The sequence below is a fragment of the Callorhinchus milii genome, unplaced genomic scaffold (genome assembly GCF_018977255.1).
Source record: "Callorhinchus milii isolate IMCB2004 unplaced genomic scaffold, IMCB_Cmil_1.0 Scaffold2, whole genome shotgun sequence".
In the NCBI taxonomy this organism is placed as follows: domain Eukaryota; kingdom Metazoa; phylum Chordata; class Chondrichthyes; order Chimaeriformes; family Callorhinchidae; genus Callorhinchus; species Callorhinchus milii.
Genome location: NW_024704743.1, coordinates 36,649,806 through 36,666,426, shown reverse-complemented (window position 1 = coordinate 36,666,426; position 16,621 = coordinate 36,649,806). Strand labels below are relative to the sequence as shown.

The following is a 16,621-nucleotide window of genomic DNA, read 5'->3' as shown; positions in this document are numbered from 1 at the left end:
GAGCGAATCGATAAAAAATGTCATTCAAAAGCAACAGTGTGTACTATCAAGATCTTCTAACTCTAGTATGTTATTAATAAGAATCATGTTCAGTGGTTTTCTAATTAACAGTACACTTAGAGGACACTCCAGTTCTCCACCTCAAGAGTTTGCACTCCTGAGACCAATTTCCCAAACCCTACACACTCAGCATCAGCTGAGGCAGTGAAGACCCTAGAGTGAGATTAATGGGGGCGTTTCCTCAATACAAAAGTAGATTTTCTCTGGCATCTGCCAGTGTGACAACAACCAGGCTCTTCTCTTCAGCAAATCTCCAAAGTAGCAATTGGACAAATGAACATTTTGGGTAGTGAAACACTGCTGGTCTTTTAATTATATTTAGTCTTATTTTCTTTCTCAATTTATGTGCTGCAAAACATTTATACCCATTTCTAAAATGCAGACTGGCCAAGAATTCGAAAATTTACAAACCTATGAAGTACTTATTAATTAAAGATATATAGTATATATATATGCAATTTGTTGCTGTTAATATATCATTGCAACTTTTTAAAAATTCTGGTGTGTGCAGAAATGCCACTGCTACTTGTGCATTCCAATTTATACAGCAGTAGTGCAGTCTGTCCATCAGTAAATCTGTAAATATAAAGGTCTCTGGCTGTGTGCACTTTTCACTATTGCATGGTGACATTTGAGTGAATATATTGGGTCAATGTTGACGGTATCACTATTTCTGGTGATGGTGAACAGGGACAAATAAACAGTTTCCAATTGGCAGGTAACCATATTTGGCTTTACTCTGTCTCCAACAAATCACAAACACCTTGAAACCCGCAATAAACAAGTTGCTTTTTCATGCATTCGGTGTATGAAGAAATATAAGCAATCCAGAAGGCTCTGATGCACACGCCTGCGAATATGATTCATGAAGCTGAGCTTTATATTGCAGACAAAACCTAAACCTGAAAATAAGCTTAAGCCAACGTCAAATGTGTCTCCAAGGAGAAACATTATTCTAGGGACCAGAAGTCAAAACATTTCCAAAAGTTCACATACCCTGGAGGTACCAACACATCTGGTTTTATTTTAGTTCACCTCAGTTTGGCTTTATTTCATTTTCAACAAGTTTCTGCCAAATGGCCCTGAATATTGAGTATCACAAGCAAAGGATACTCTGATTTTGCTGGATAAACCGATTTTACCTCGATTGTTGCTTTAAACAAGCATTGCTACAGGATAAAAACAGAAAATGATCTCTTCTTGAGAATTGGTGGGAAGAATATCCTTCCATATTTGATGGAAAAGCTAAGTGGAGGATAGAGAGAAAAATATTTATACTGGGGAGTTCTGGTCTGTCATTTCAGGACATCAGTATTCTGTTTAAATTTAAGCCTGGGCCTGGTGAAGCAGGGTTGAAATGTTGTTCTCACACCCAGGAAAGCTCGTGGGCTCTACTTCTCCTTCACTAAGAAAAAATGCAGCAATGGCACCAATATTGGTGCATCAACTCTGGGTAAAATTAATCTCCAGAAGTGGTGGTGGTGGGCGGTGGGGATAAATATCAAATACTATATCCCCCCTCTCTTTTTCATATTCATATTTCTTTTACCCTATGTTCCCAGCACTTCCACCTATTTCTTGTTGCTTTGAATAGAACAGGAATAATTAATTTCTCTTTAAATAAAATTGTTGTCCCTTTCATGGTTCACAGCTATTGGTACTCAGTATGAAGGCTCATAAAATGCTTATCAAATTTGCAAATAGGCTAGCTCATCAAATGAAATTGATGAGTTCTGCATGTACTGTAGATATTTTTTGTGGTTTTGATTAAAAGGTATCTCATCAATTTAATCATGCTGGCCCTAAAATCTTTTATTGTGCATAACTCCTGTACTGTACTGAAATATTCAACCAGAACAGGCCATGCTAGATGCCAAGTACAAGGGAATGCAGAGTTTGCATCCCATATTAGGCCAAGTATCAAAACTATATATTGACCCATGCTGACCTCTAAACTGTACCTATAAACAAACACCCACATTTGAACAGACATCAACCTGATATGTATTTGCCTATCATTGACATTATGCTTTACAAGAACAATACAAACAGAATGGAACTGTGATCTAGAAATCATAGAATCACAGAAACCAATTGGTCCTTCAGGTCTGAGCTAGTGTTTTTCACTACATGTGCCACTGCATCTACCCTACTCTTCTGCTCACTCCTCATATCCTTTAAAATTATCCATCTAATCTCCTTCTAAAACGAATACGACTCTTACATCAACAATAGTTTGTGGCTGAGAATCCCACATTCCACCCACCCTCTGTGTACAATGTTTTGTGTGAACTTCCTCTTCACTTCAGGTGGTCAAGATAATTACAAAATATTTTCCTTTTGTGATTATCTTAAATTTCTGCCCTCCAGTTACCTACCGACGTGCCGAACAGTGCAAATAATCATAACCCTTCAGAATCTTGAAGACCTCTATCAAGTCACCCCTTTTCCACAGCTATGTGGAAAAAGTCCTAACTTCTTAAGTCTCTCTTCTTAACTGAAACCTGTCTTTGTAACTGTGGAACACAATCAGTTTCAATGTGTTGTTCCTCTCATCAGACTTGTCACAACTTTGTGAGCATCGCAAACCTCTATTATATTTGAGGGAATTTTTAAAAAATTCAGATAGCATAACAATACTATCATCATCAATATAGGAGGTCTAAAATATTTAAAAGAAAGTCAAATTGAATTTCACTCCAGTCAAAATGATTTAAAAAACTTCTCATGTATCAGTTGGTATGAAAGAAGAGGAAGGTGGAAGAACTCAATTGATATGCAACAGTAACAGTGTACACAAGTGCAGATATTTTAGATACTGCCATCTGTATTGTCTGTCCATTGTGCCTACTGGGGAGAAAGGATGATTAACCATTAAATAGAAAACCGAAAGACGCAACCTTTAACACTGCTAACAGATGCTGTCAGTTTAGTTAATTGTGAACTGAAATGGGACCAGATAAAACTTTTATGTACATAGCACAGCAGGCACTTTAAAAATGACATCACCTCAAAGCCGCTGAACAAATGATAAGATACAGCCATAATTAGTACACAGGGGAGCACTGCTACTGACTACAAATGTGGTAGCAATAAAGAGCAGTTTGCTTCATTATACAGTCTACTCCACTTATGTGTCCTTACCTGTTAAAAGAACAGCCTGCTGTGGTGTGTTTTTTTAAAAAAAGGCAAAACTTTTTCTTATTGATTTTTGTAGTACATGTTCCATTAAGTGTACAAAAGAAAGGATAATGAGTGTTAAACAGGTGATATGCCTTAATGTATTCTATTACCATCAGTATAATTTAAATCACTTTCATCTGCAGATCAACCCTGTAGTGGTACCCACAACATTTACATCTAGAATTGCATGGAATGATGTAGAGTGGAAACACACTATTTGACCAACTTGTCTATGCCAGTCTTCACACTCTGTGCCCAAACATATTCAGTTCAGTTATAGAATCTTTACCTATTTTATTCTTTTAGTAACAAATAATAATAATAATCATCATCCCTGCATTTGATATAGCACCTTATCACATTGTCGAGACTCCTCAAAGCGCTTACCGGATATATTTAAAGTGGTGTGACTGTGTGCGTTTTATGGGTGAACCTGGCAGCTGATTTGGTTACAGCAACATCCCACAAACAGCCATGGAGTGAGTGACCAGTGATCTAGTACTAGGGTAAGAGATTCAATTACAGTAAACAGTGTAATATTTATTAAATTTACTATATAAATTTGAAAAAAGAATTATAAAAATGAAATAATTATATTCCATTGCAATAAAGTAAGGAATAAAGTGAATCAATAGGGTAAAATCACATTAAAATAGGCTTTCATAACTGTACAGCTACATACCCAATTTAGACCAAAATTAAAACATAAAACTGCTTTAATAGACAATTTGGAGTCCTGTAGCTCAGTGGCTAGAGCACTCGCTTTGCAAGCAAGAGACCTGAGTTCAATTCCAGGCAGGGCAAAACCTTGGGCAAGTTTCCTTACTCCACACAGAGCCTAATAATAATCCCTCCAAAACCAAAAACAATAATAAATTGGTCATTTTCAATCTACGACTGTTTGTGGGACATTGCTGTGCGCAATTGGCTGCCGCGTTCGCCCACAAATATACAGTCACTTCACTTTACAGTGTGCTCTGTGAAGCGCTTTGGGACGTTCTCCCGACGTGAAAAGCGCTATATCAAATGCAAGGATTATTATTATTATTCAGCAGATTGTACCCAATTCTTACTGCAAACATCTACGAAGGTATCAGCCTAGCTTACTTAGTAGCACTTTCACCTCTAGGTCAAATGGTTATGGGTCCAAGTTGCTGACACTCCAGTGTAATGCTGACGGACAGCTGCACTGTTGAAGGTGTTGTCCTTCAGAAGAAATGTTACACCAAAGTCCAACTTGAATGTTCAGATGAATGTTAAAGATCTCATGAAATTATTCAAAAAGAGAAGGGAATTTCTCCCAGTCCCCTGGTCAACAATCCTCCAGATTAACTGGTCATTTGCCCCATTTTATTAGTAGAATGTCCTTATAGTATGTGCAAAATCTCTGCTGTGTTTGTCTACAAAAATAGTCACAAGTAACAATAATTACTGTGTAAAGGTCATCGGCCTGAAACATTAACTCATTCTCCTCTCTCCATAGATGCTGCCTGACCTGCTGAATGTTCTCAGCGACCTCTGTTTTTATTTTACATTAATAGTTACTGTGTACAGTTTTGAAGTTATACGTTCTGTAAAAATACAAGCCTTTTCTATTACGTAAATTAACTTTCTGTTCTTTGGGAACATTATTTTTAAATACCAATACCACAGGCAAAATACTTTGAACAAAGGTCAATTTTTACAAAAGTCTTAAAGGGCAACACTAAAATATAATTGAGGTGATGGCATAGCGGGTTTCATCTGGTGTAAAGCACTCGCTTTAATTTTTAAGTTACATTATTTCTATGAGCTCCCAAGTGGCAAGAAAGTTTTAGCCGCTTCCTTATCCTGGAGATCAGACATATTGGAATCGTCTGTCAGCAAATAGATACTCAGTTAATGTCATTAGCCAACATATGCCACAATATCAGTGCCAATTGGCATCCTTTTACGTTTTGGATTCTGACTGAAAAAGTATCATAGATCTAAAATCTAGTAGAAGCCAAATATGTAGGAATTCCAAAATGTCCCAAATCTATCGTCATCCAAGGAGGGCATAAAAATACTTCATCTCTTCTCCTGTAACAGACTTCAAAATTACTCTTTGTTATAACTGAGTGGGAATGAAGGAAAGAGTATTTCACACTGAAAATATTTCCCATCCCCACTCCTTTTATAACAAATCTCTTTCAAATGATTTGTTAGCTGTTTAACTGGGGCTCCTGATTTTCTGGTTTTATTAATTTGATTGGGGGGGATTACTTTTTTTTATAGCAATTTTAGAGTGTTTCTAAATCAGGGGGTTGGGGGGCTTTTGTTACTGTAATGAGAAAATGTGCCTGTGTATACAAATAGGAGAGAAGAGTCCTCACACATGCGCCGCAGTGACTCCCTCCTCTCACATACAAACACTTCACCAGACGTCCTGCGCACACGGAGGGGGAGGGGCGGAGAACGACACATTTGCAGTTGGTACACCAAGATATACACACACCACCTAGAGCGAGCGAGAGAGAAAAGCTCACCATGGTGCTTTTCCGGTGTTTTTCCAGTGTTTAATGGATAAACAACTATTTTAATTTTTTTGTATTGGGTGTGATTTATAATTTTTTTTATTGGTTAAAGCTGAAAGTAAGAAGCCCTAATTATAGTATATATTGGGATCCCTCTTGGGGATCCCAATATATTCCACACAGTTGAATTTGCCCTGTTACTGAAAGGCTGCCCAATTTTACTGTACAATACTGTAAATTTTCCCCTGGTAATAATGCAATAAAGATGCAAAATAATTCCCACTTGTGAACATCATAGCAACATTGAGACTCCTGAGCCATCCCCAAATTAGAGGGGGAGAGAAGTGTCAATTTATATATTCTACGTTTTTCTAAATTAGTAAAAGTTACCAGGTAAAAAGCTTAACGCTGGAATATCATGCGGAGTCCTGTAGCTCAGTGGTTAGAGTACTTGACTCGCAAGCGAGAGACCTGGGTTTGATTCCCGACAGGGCGAAATGTTCGGCAAGTTTCCTTACACCACAAGTCTCTGTTTACCTAGCAATGAGTAGGAACCCGGTTGTAAGTCAATTGGCAGATCGCTTTTCCAGGTGTAATAATTCCTTCAAAATAAATAATAAGAAGAAATTGGTTACTTCAATCGACGACTGTTTGTGGGACACTGCTGTGCGCAATTAGCTGCCGCATTTCGCCCTCAAAATAAAAAAAAAATTCGCCCATCTCTCCCTTCCCCCCCCCTTCCCCTCCATCTCCCCATCTCTCCCTCCCACCCTTTCCCCCCCCCCATGTGGAGTCCTGTAGCTCAGTGGTTAGAGCACTCGCTTTGCAAGCGAGAGACCTGAGTTCAATTCCAGGCAGGTCAGGGCGAAACCTTGGGCAAGTTTCCTTACTCCACACAGAGCCTAATAATCATCCCTCCAAAACCAAAAACAATAATAAAATTGGTTATTTTCAATCTACGACTGTTTGTGGGACATTGCTGTGCGCAATTGGCTGCCGCGTTCGCCCACAAATATACAGTCAATTCACTTTACAGTGTGTTCTGTGAAGCGCTTTGGGACGTCCTCCCGACGTGAAAAGCGCTATATCAAATGCAAGGATTATTATTATTATTATTATAGTCAATTCACTTTACAGTATATTCTGTGAAATGCTTTGAGACGTCTCGAAGATGTGATAAAGCGCTATAACAAATGCAATGATTATTATTATTATAATTTGGGGTTGGGAGAGGATGATTTTTATGCGTAATTATTAAGTTTCTAATTTATGTGCATGTTGGCAACTATTAGATTTTATGTACACATATACTAGATGTATACCTAAAAAAGTAAACAAATTTTTGGCTGCCATTAATTTTGCACATAACCACCACTATCAACATAAATATTTCACAAAAGGACCGCAAAGGCATCTGGCATTTCCTTAGGCCAAATATTACTTTCAACTTAGCAATTTTAACAAGCCTTCCTTAAAGTATTGCTTTGCCCTTTACACTGTCAAATTAAAACAATTCACAAAATTAAAATAGGTAATTATTTCCTTCTATCACTTCCAATCTTTCTTTCTTTCCTATTGCCCTGTCTGCTCTTTCTCTTTCTTTTGTCCCAGCCTTTTTTTTCAGCAGCAGGTTTTCAACCTTTTGCCTCATGAAGGTCTCATGATGAAACGAGAAGCCATGGGAATACATGGCCAAAATCTTGGATTTTACCCAGAATATGTATTCCAGCTCCAAGATCTGGGTAAGGGTTGACAGTGGACAAAGCCATCCCTCTCGAAAGGGAAGTAAGGCAAGACTGCCTATTGTCACCCACCGATTCGATGTGTTCATCAATGATGCGTTGGATGCCATTGAGGGTGTTGAACTTGGTGTATCTGTTCTAAGCCTTTCTGGCAGGATTGCGGTGCTTCTGTTTGTGAACAACATTGTGATGCTGACGGACTCACCTGAGGATCTTTTGAACTGCACTCACCTTCTTGAATACTGGGCCATCCAATCGGACATTATAATGTGTGTGGAATCATGATTTTGCATGGCTCAAGAGAAGATGTCAAGGATATTGATCAGAAAATACAAGAGGCATCAGTCCCAATTGTTGATTCTTACTGGTACCTGGGGATTGTGATGAACACCAACTTTTGCCCGGACACTGTCCTGAAGAACTGCGCAGAAAAGGGGCGAAATACTCTAGTCATTCTCATCTCTCTTCAAGAACAGGAAGGTCCCACCTGTGTGCGAACAGTCCTCCTTTATGGATCTGAGCTCCTCGGGGTACAGCAGCGAGGCTTCTTCCAGCCCAATTGCAAAGTCCAGAATCAAGCAGTGAGGTGGATTTGTGGCAAACATGGGAAGCATCTCCAGGGAGAGAGGGCTACGGCCTATGCTGACCTGTCGCTAAGTACCCTGGAGACGGAGGCGGCTTCACAGTGACCATGTTCTATTTGCCAAATACGTTCACATGAGGACCTGGATAAAACAGCTGGTAGTGAGTAAGCCTAGTACGTGGCTTTGGACTTGAATCTCTAGAACATCAAGGTGGCTAGCAATTCACAAGCTGTCCTGTAAAGGTCCTCCTACCATGCCGAAGGCCGATGTCCACATCATGCGGAAATTCTGAGGCTTGGGGTGACAAGCTGGAAGCTTTTAGAAGGCATTATGTGGAGTCCGAGTTCATGAACACACGTCCATACATCCAGTACTTGGAATCCAGCTTAACTGCAGAGAGGTAAGCAATTGCTACTCAAGCTCTGCACCTCTAACAGGTGGGAAGAGATGTGTGTCTGAGCTGCGGGCAGGAAGATGGTGAGCTAAGCTTTGTTGCCCACCAGGAAGCTCACAGGGAGTTCCTGGTGCGTGCCATCCAACTAGTGAGGCTGCAAACCTACACCTGTCAGATGTCAAATGACCAATTAGCAATTAGATTTTTTTTGGGGGGGGGTAAGCGGGTCTCCTTGGGGCTGAACTGGATCCAAGATGGCATGTTTGGCAATGGAATATCAGAATCAAGCCAGCCCTCTGTTGCAGTCTCAGTAGTCTTGTTCCTGAGCCAGGCTGGTCCGCAGTACTCCAGCGAATTGCTCTCCAGAATTAGGTAAGCAGGAGAGTGTGCATTCCCTTCCAATAAATATCTCTTGAATTTCCATGTATAGGTGGGATGCATAGAATCCTGATTGGTTTGGATACTCTTAAGCATGCTGATGGATTTCCACATGTGTCAGACACCCAGTATGCCCCCCAAAATTTCATCAATATCTACAATTTAAAAACAATTGTATTAATCCTGCTCTTTCGCCATTATCTTTTTTCCTAACCAGATGTAAAACTCACTCACATCAAAGTCCTATGAATGTCGGCCCATCTCAAATCTCCCCTTCCCATCCAAGGTCCTTGAGAGAGCCATTGCCTCCCAGCTTCACTCTTTCCTCTCCTCTCACTCCTTCCATGAACCCCTCCAATCGGGCTTCCGTGCTGCCCACAGCACGGAAACTGCTCTGGTCAAGGTCACAAACCACATCCTGACCATGTGTGACCAGGGCGCCCTCTACCTCCTCGTCCTCTCCACCACCTTTGACACCGTGGACAACTCAATCCTCCTCCACAGTCTCTCCTTCCACCTCAACTTTCAAGGTTCTGTCCTTGACTGGTTCAGATCCTACCTCTCACACCGCCTCCACTTCGTCGCGGCAAACGACTTCTCCTCCAGCCCCCGCACCGTCTTATGCGTTGTTCCTCAGGGCTCTGTCCTCAGTCCCCTTCTCTTCACCCTCTACATGGGTGATATCATCTGCAGATATGGAGTAAATTTCCACATGTATGCGGATGGCACCCAACTCTATCTCTCTGCCTCCACCCTGAACTTCAGGACTACTGGCGTCCTGACCGACTGCCTGTCCGACATCAAGTCCTGAACGAGGGCCAACTTTCTCCAACTCAATGTCAGCAAGACCGAGGCCCTCCTGATTGGCTCGCGCCAGCGCCTCCGCACCTCAGGCGCTGGCAGCATCAGCCTCCATGGCTGCACATTCAACTTCACTAAGCCAGTCAGGAACCTGGGTGTCTTGTTTGACCCTGAACTGTCCTTTATCCCCCACATCCGCGCCATGAGCGGCACTGCCTACCACCACCTCCGCAATATTGCCAGACTCCACCACTGCCTCACCCCTCAGGCTGCCGAAACCCTCACCCACGCATTTGTCACATCAAGGCTCAATTACGGGAACTTCCTCCTCATTGGCCTTCCCAAGTCTTCCCTTCACAAGCTGCAGATCATCCCAAACTCTGCAGCTCGTGTACTCTCTCGCACCAGGCTCCGTGACCCCATCACTCCCACCCTCGCCCGACTCCACTGGCTCCCCATTCCACAGATGATTGAATTCAAGATCCTCGTCCTCACCTTTAAGGCCATCCATGGCCTTGCCCCCTCCTACCTCTCTGCCCCCTCCCTCCGTTCATCGGGCTCCGGTTTGCTCCATGTCTGCTGTCCAACCTGTCCTACCATCGATGGCCGGGCTTTCAGCCTCTCTGCCCCCACACTCTGGAACTCCATCCCACGGTCCCTTCCCTTCGCTTCCTCCCTTGCATCCTTCAAGGCTGGTCTCAAGACTATTCTCTTCGACCGTGCCTTTGGTCTCCCTCCCACCTCTCTGTTTCCCTCCCCCCTACTCCACCCCTCCCCCATGCTCGGGCCCCGACACCTGACTGCTCAGCACTTTGGGATGTCCTCCCGACGTGAACGGCGCTCTATAAATGTCATTTTGTTGTTGTTGTTGTCTAGAAATAAAATTAATATGATAAGAATCCTTGCATGTGATATAGCATCTTATTACATTATCAAAACATCTCACAGAACATCATGAGATTTATTGTAAAGTGTAGTGACTGAGCATTTGTAGGCAAACATTTTGTGGTAAATATTATGGTAAATGGACACTCAATGATATTATAATAAAACTTGTATTTCAGCTCATTTTCTATTGATCCTCCAACAGGAAAAGATCAGCTGATATTTAAGTGGAGTTGTTTAAATGAATCTCTTCCATCAGCCTCTCATCTTGGTTGGCAGTCTTGTCTTTCACCAGTAAGAAGTACATGCTAAGACACCATTTCCCCACACCCAAATGTAAAAATAAGGAACATCAAGAATGTGAGATAATAAATCACTCATCAAGCCCCATGAATAGTTTAATTTTATATTTATGTCTTCTAATCTATTCACATTCTGTGAAGCACTTTGAGATATCCTCTCTCTGACAAGCTTCCTGCTGCTTGTCCAACTGGGATCATCCTACCCATTCAGGCTTTGGCTTGCAGGGTTGAGAGGAGCTAAGTGAGAAGAATCCCTGCGCCCGGTGGAGCAGCGATTCTTTTTCCCTGCAGAAACCCATCACCATGCTGAAGAGTATCCAAACCAAACTGAGATTTCCATCATCCTACCTACACATGGAAATTCCAGAGATAGATTGTTGGAGTGGAATGCGCACTCTCCCTGGAGGGACAGATCCAATTTACCTAATTCCGGAAAGTAATAGGTACAGTTTGGCAAGAGCCAATCTTTAGGGACCCCACAGTAATCCCATATAATCTGGTAAATTTCAGCGCCTTGGGATGTCCTCCTGATGTGAAAGGCGCTGTACAAATGTAATTTACACACAAATCTCATTTTATTTACCATTTTCAATCCAGTCATACAACCATTTGGAGTAGCTAGCAGCTCTTTCCATTTGTCAATAATGGTAGGAAAGGCTGTCAACATGCACTCTCTCCTACAATAAATTTACCACACAGCCATACTTCAAAGCAAGGATGCTTCAAACCACTCTGTAATACCTCAAGCAACATAGAAAATACAGTATTACTCCTCAGTCAAATTGCTATGCTCATATCAACTTTCTCCCATTTTGTCTAGAAAAGCTCAATTGCAGTGGAAAATTAATTCAAATTGCAATCTTCTAGTTTAGTATCCCAATGCTCTTGTATCTCCAGTTATTCCTCTGCTGAATTCTATTCAAACTGACCAACACTCCATAAAATGCCCTAGTTTTACAAGCATGTTGTATCAGTATTAAATAAACAATGGAGCACAGGTTATAGCTTAAAGGATGGTTCGGGCATCATTAAACTAAACTAAAATAAAACTAAACCCTGCGGAGAACCTATAACCGGTGAGTGGAAATCATTTTCTATTATTGTTAGCAAAACTACATATTTAAAAACCCTACAGAAATTGGCTACCACAATGCATGTGAAAAACATTCAGTGTCACTGATTAAATACACCATAATCTCATAAATAAATTAAAATACTTTGGGGACAGCAGTCATTAATATTCCAGCATCTTATATGATATGTGGCCACAATTACAATTCGCCTGCACATTGTAATTCTTCTACCTACGGTGTGTGTAGTACCTCATGATTTTCACCAGCAAACCGAGAGACAAAGATTCTGAATGCCTGATAAGCACAGCTAATTATTGCCATTGGAGAAAAAGGTCATGGTTTGCTCCAACACTCTATAAACTCAATAAGACTGTCACACTTATTCAATTTATTGTCACCTGAGACTTTTTATCACTGTCCCTTTGGGATCAATGTTCCCTTAACCCGTAGAAGCACCAGGACTTGTACCATTTTCTGCTTCATTAACTGTGAGAAAGAAGCTTCAATACAACTGACTGAGAACAATTCTTCCTTTTCAAAAAAAATAAAACCTGCCCGAAAGTCAATACCCAAAGAGTTACATATAAATCAAGTTAGACTAATTAAATGAAAGAATGTCACTGAATAAGAACAAGCTGGCAAAAAGTTATCCAGCAAACCACTAATAGGTGGAATACTAAATTTAGAATTTCCAGCACTGAATCAGTGAGAAACAAAACCGCTTAAAGCTATGGGTGATTGACAGAAAATAAGGCAACATTTTTCCATTAAGTAAGAGACAATAATTTCACTGCAAAATACTATTAAAGAGACGTGAATAATCAAGCATGGACTTGGTAAACTCCCTTTCAAAACTTACAGCAAAATAGTTGTAAGTAGCTAGATATTACTAGTCATTTTGTTCTGGTGCATCTAAGATAAGTATATAGGCCTTCAGAATGACTTTCTGTTATTTGAGTAAATTGACAGCTCCACTGGGAATCACTGTTCGCATAATGAGGCATTTCAAATCAACATCTGTGCATTTATTTTGTCAAGGCTTCAGGTTTCCAGACATAATTCTTTGTGAATTTTGAAAATAAATGGGAAACAATGATTGGGCAAAACTGACTTAAGAGTTGCATCTTTGGGTGATTTTAATTTAGGAAAATTATTTACAAACTACACATGCCTAATGTAACAAACTACAGTACATATACAGTGCTTAAGCATGCGGAGAGACACTGTTATAGCTACTCATTTCTATGAAGGCAACAAACATCCTTACCCCTTCCCGAAGGCATCTCATTAGCACAATGTAGGCAGTGGAAGGAATGACCCAGTGGTCTCTTGGGTGCTGTCTTTTCTCCTCCTGTAATGAAGTGAATAAAGCATCTATAGAGATAGCTGTGTAAATGAAATTGGCGCAGACGATTATAGCAGCATTTTCTTAAAAAAAGCAATTTTATTGATTTTTCTCAAGCACAAATATAACACACAGTTTTCATTTTTCCTACTGTATTAATATTGCTTAACATGCAAGAACAGGAAACCTGATATGGGGCAACCATGTAGAACTTCAGCTCAAACTGGCAGAGAATACGTTCACAAAATACGATTGGGTATGCATGGCTAAAATGTGGTTGCAAGGTTGGGGCAGGTAAACTGGCATGAAGACCAAGACATTGAATGATATGGCACCGAAATAATAATAATAAATAATAATAATCCCTGCATTTGATATAGCACCTTATCATGCATTCGAGACGTCTCAAAGCGCTTCACAGAATATACTGTAAAGTGAATTGACTGTATATTTTGTGGGCGAAACGCGTGAGCCAATTGCGCACAGCAGTGTCCCACAAAGAGTCATGAATTCAAGTGACCAATTTTTTTTAGAAAGGAATTATTATCCCTGGGCAAAGTGATACGGCAATCAACTAACAACCAAGTTCCTACTTACTGCTAGGTAAATAGAGGCATGTAACACAAGTAAGGAAACTTGCCCAACATTTTGCCCTGCTGGGAATCGAACCCAAGTCTCTTGCTTATGAGTTGAGTGCTCTAACCACTGAGCTACAAATAGGCCATTTGGCTCAACTAGTCAGTGCCAGGACAATTATAATTACTGTACTCAGTTTTAGGGAGACAGAACAAGGCCCAACAATGCAGGTGAAGGAAACCCATCAATGTGATTGAGAGTCCAAAATACGTTTTTCAGGATTTCATTATAAAAGTATTAACTTGTTGCCTGAGGAAGAACAGCTGAAGGTCTGTGGCCTAGTCTTACCACATCGAAGTCACACACAAATATTACTTGGCTATTTTCAAAATGCAAAGCCAATTTTGATGTAAATGGCATCATCAAAATTGCCTGCTCTCTTGCCTCCTTCAAGACCCATCTCAAGACCCTCCTCTTCGACCGTGCCTTCGATCACCCTGCTTCTCCTCCTGCCCTCCCCAATCCCAAACCCCAGCTCGGGTCCGAAACACCGTCTGTCCAGCGCCTTGGGATGTTCTCCCGACGTGAAAAGTGCAATACAAATGTAATTTTGTTGTTGTTGTTGTCATAAAAGACTGTATCTCCCCGCCCCATTAAAAAGGAAAAGCAAAAATTTAAATGTACAATTTTTTTCTAACAATTCTTAGTCTTCATTTACTACTCCGTGTGAAGGGCACAATCTAAATGGAAGTTGTTGTTGTTGTTGCAAAGTTAGAAGAATCAAGGGTGAGCTTTTTGAGGAAGGGAGTAATGACAGCAGTTTTGAGAGGGTGCAGGATGGAGTCTGAAGAGGACAAGTTAACTGTGTCTACCAACTGGGGACAGAAGAGGGTTGCACAAAACACAAAATACTGCAGATGCTGGACAGAAGAGGGTTGGTTTGGTGACCAGCAGCTGGGAAGGGAGGGGTGGGCTTCATATGGGTGATGGTTGAGAGGAAGGAGAAATGGGGCAGTGAAAGAGTTGGCAAATGCAGAAGGCATTCGAGGGTGCTGCAAAACACAGGGGCAGTCTCACCTGTGCTAAAGCGCTCTGGGGCGCCATCCCGATTGAGGGATGCTATATAAATGTTTTGAGGAAGAGGAGGAAGTGGGGCATTTTGAGAAAGACCAGCTCGGGCAAGGGGCAGCAGCAAAATCGCATAGGCAGAGACTAGAAGCAAAGGGATCAGTGGGGCATGGTCAGCCAGCAGGCATAAAGGGGCCTAGAGGAGACAGTGAAGAGGGGAAGAATGTGTTGGGGGTGACACTCATAGTTTTATTAATAAGTTAGGCAGGAGCCCAACCTAATAAATAATTTAGTGAGAGTTTGTGAGTAAAAAAAGAGGGGAGAGAGAACTAGAGGGGAAGGAAGGAAATCGCAAGAAAAATTACTTAGTCTGGAGGTTTGAAAATCGCAAACGTTTTGTACATTTTTGCTATCAAAGCTAAATCTGAAAGGCGATTTTCCTCCAATTTCCTTCCTTCGCTCCCAGTCTTTTTCACCATATCCTTTGATTATTTTGCATCTCTGCCTGCCAAATATTCAACAATCCATCCTCTTAAATATTTCAATTTACCTCTTCCGTACTCCCATCACACCAGTTCTAACCTGGCTCCACTGTCTCCCCATTGCCGAACGGATTGATTTCAAGATCCTTTTCAAATCCCTTCATGCCCTGGCACTTACCTCTCTGACTTGCTTACTCCTCAACCCACTAACCGCTGCCTCCAGTCAACTGGCTTCAGTCGAATGGCTCCGGCCTTCTGCATTCCCTTCATGCCCTCCATTCCACCATCGTTGGCTGCCCGGAACACTCTTGCCCTATCCCTCCACCTTGCCCCTTCCTTCCCCATCTTCAGATCGCGCCTGAAGACCTTCTTCTTTGACTGGGCCTACAGTTACCTCCCCCTCCCATCGGCTTGGCGTCGTACTCCACCACTGTTAAGCATTCTGGGATGCTGCCCTGTGTCAGGAGCGCTATGTAAATGCAAGTTGTTGTTGTTCAATTGTTCCGGCATTTACAATCCTCCCTCTGAAATATTTTAATTGTTCTGGCATCTCCAATCTTTTGAGGTAATGAGTTAAATGCTTCCAATGGCAGTGAGCTTTGTGATCATGGACAACATCAATCATAGTTTGCCTGAACCGGTCATTAATTGAAATGAAAACACAACTGTACTTTTCATTAAAAGTCATATGACAGTTATAAGGTGTAAGAACGCTGGCAGAATTTCTCCCTACCCTATCTCAAGGCCCCATAGTTCAATGATAGCATCCCACTGGTACTCAGCTCAGATCAGCTAACCCAGGACAGCCTGAAGATAGAATCTAAGACTTTACTCGTTTGTATGGATCAGTGTGATACTATGTTAGACAGTGGATTTACTAATAACTCTCTCTTTGATCTCCTGAATATTATTGATTCCTAAATTTCAGAATAATTAAGTTCTGGTCTACATTGAGTGTAAGCACTAAATCTAGGTCAGTGAATGCTAAATTACATTATCAGGTAAAATAGATTAAGGTCATAGGAACGTTAGTGAATACTAAACCGTTAAACGTATTTTGATTGGTATTACAATGGCACAAGACATTGAATTGTAGGGTGTTTTAATGCACATATAATCCTAAATAAAGAGTTGAATAGTAATGAAAAAGTTTGCATTGGAAATTAATCCAGTAAATTGGAATACTCTAGGGAAATATGATCACACTAAGTTGTCACAAGTTACCATGTTACAAGATTAATTGAGGTGTTTAA

General features: G+C 41.1%; 1 protein-coding gene across 1 annotated transcript in view; it reads right to left on the bottom strand.

The window, feature by feature from the left end:
* The window catches only part of ulk4 (unc-51 like kinase 4), a 261,176-nt gene that overhangs the window by 156,369 nt on the left and 88,186 nt on the right, over positions 1 to 16,621 (bottom strand). Inside the window, exon 19 of the mRNA XM_042332045.1 lies at positions 13,165 to 13,248. Within this exon, the coding sequence (XP_042187979.1) occupies positions 13,165 to 13,248 (84 nt within the window). The remainder of the gene's footprint in view (positions 1 to 13,164; positions 13,249 to 16,621) is intronic.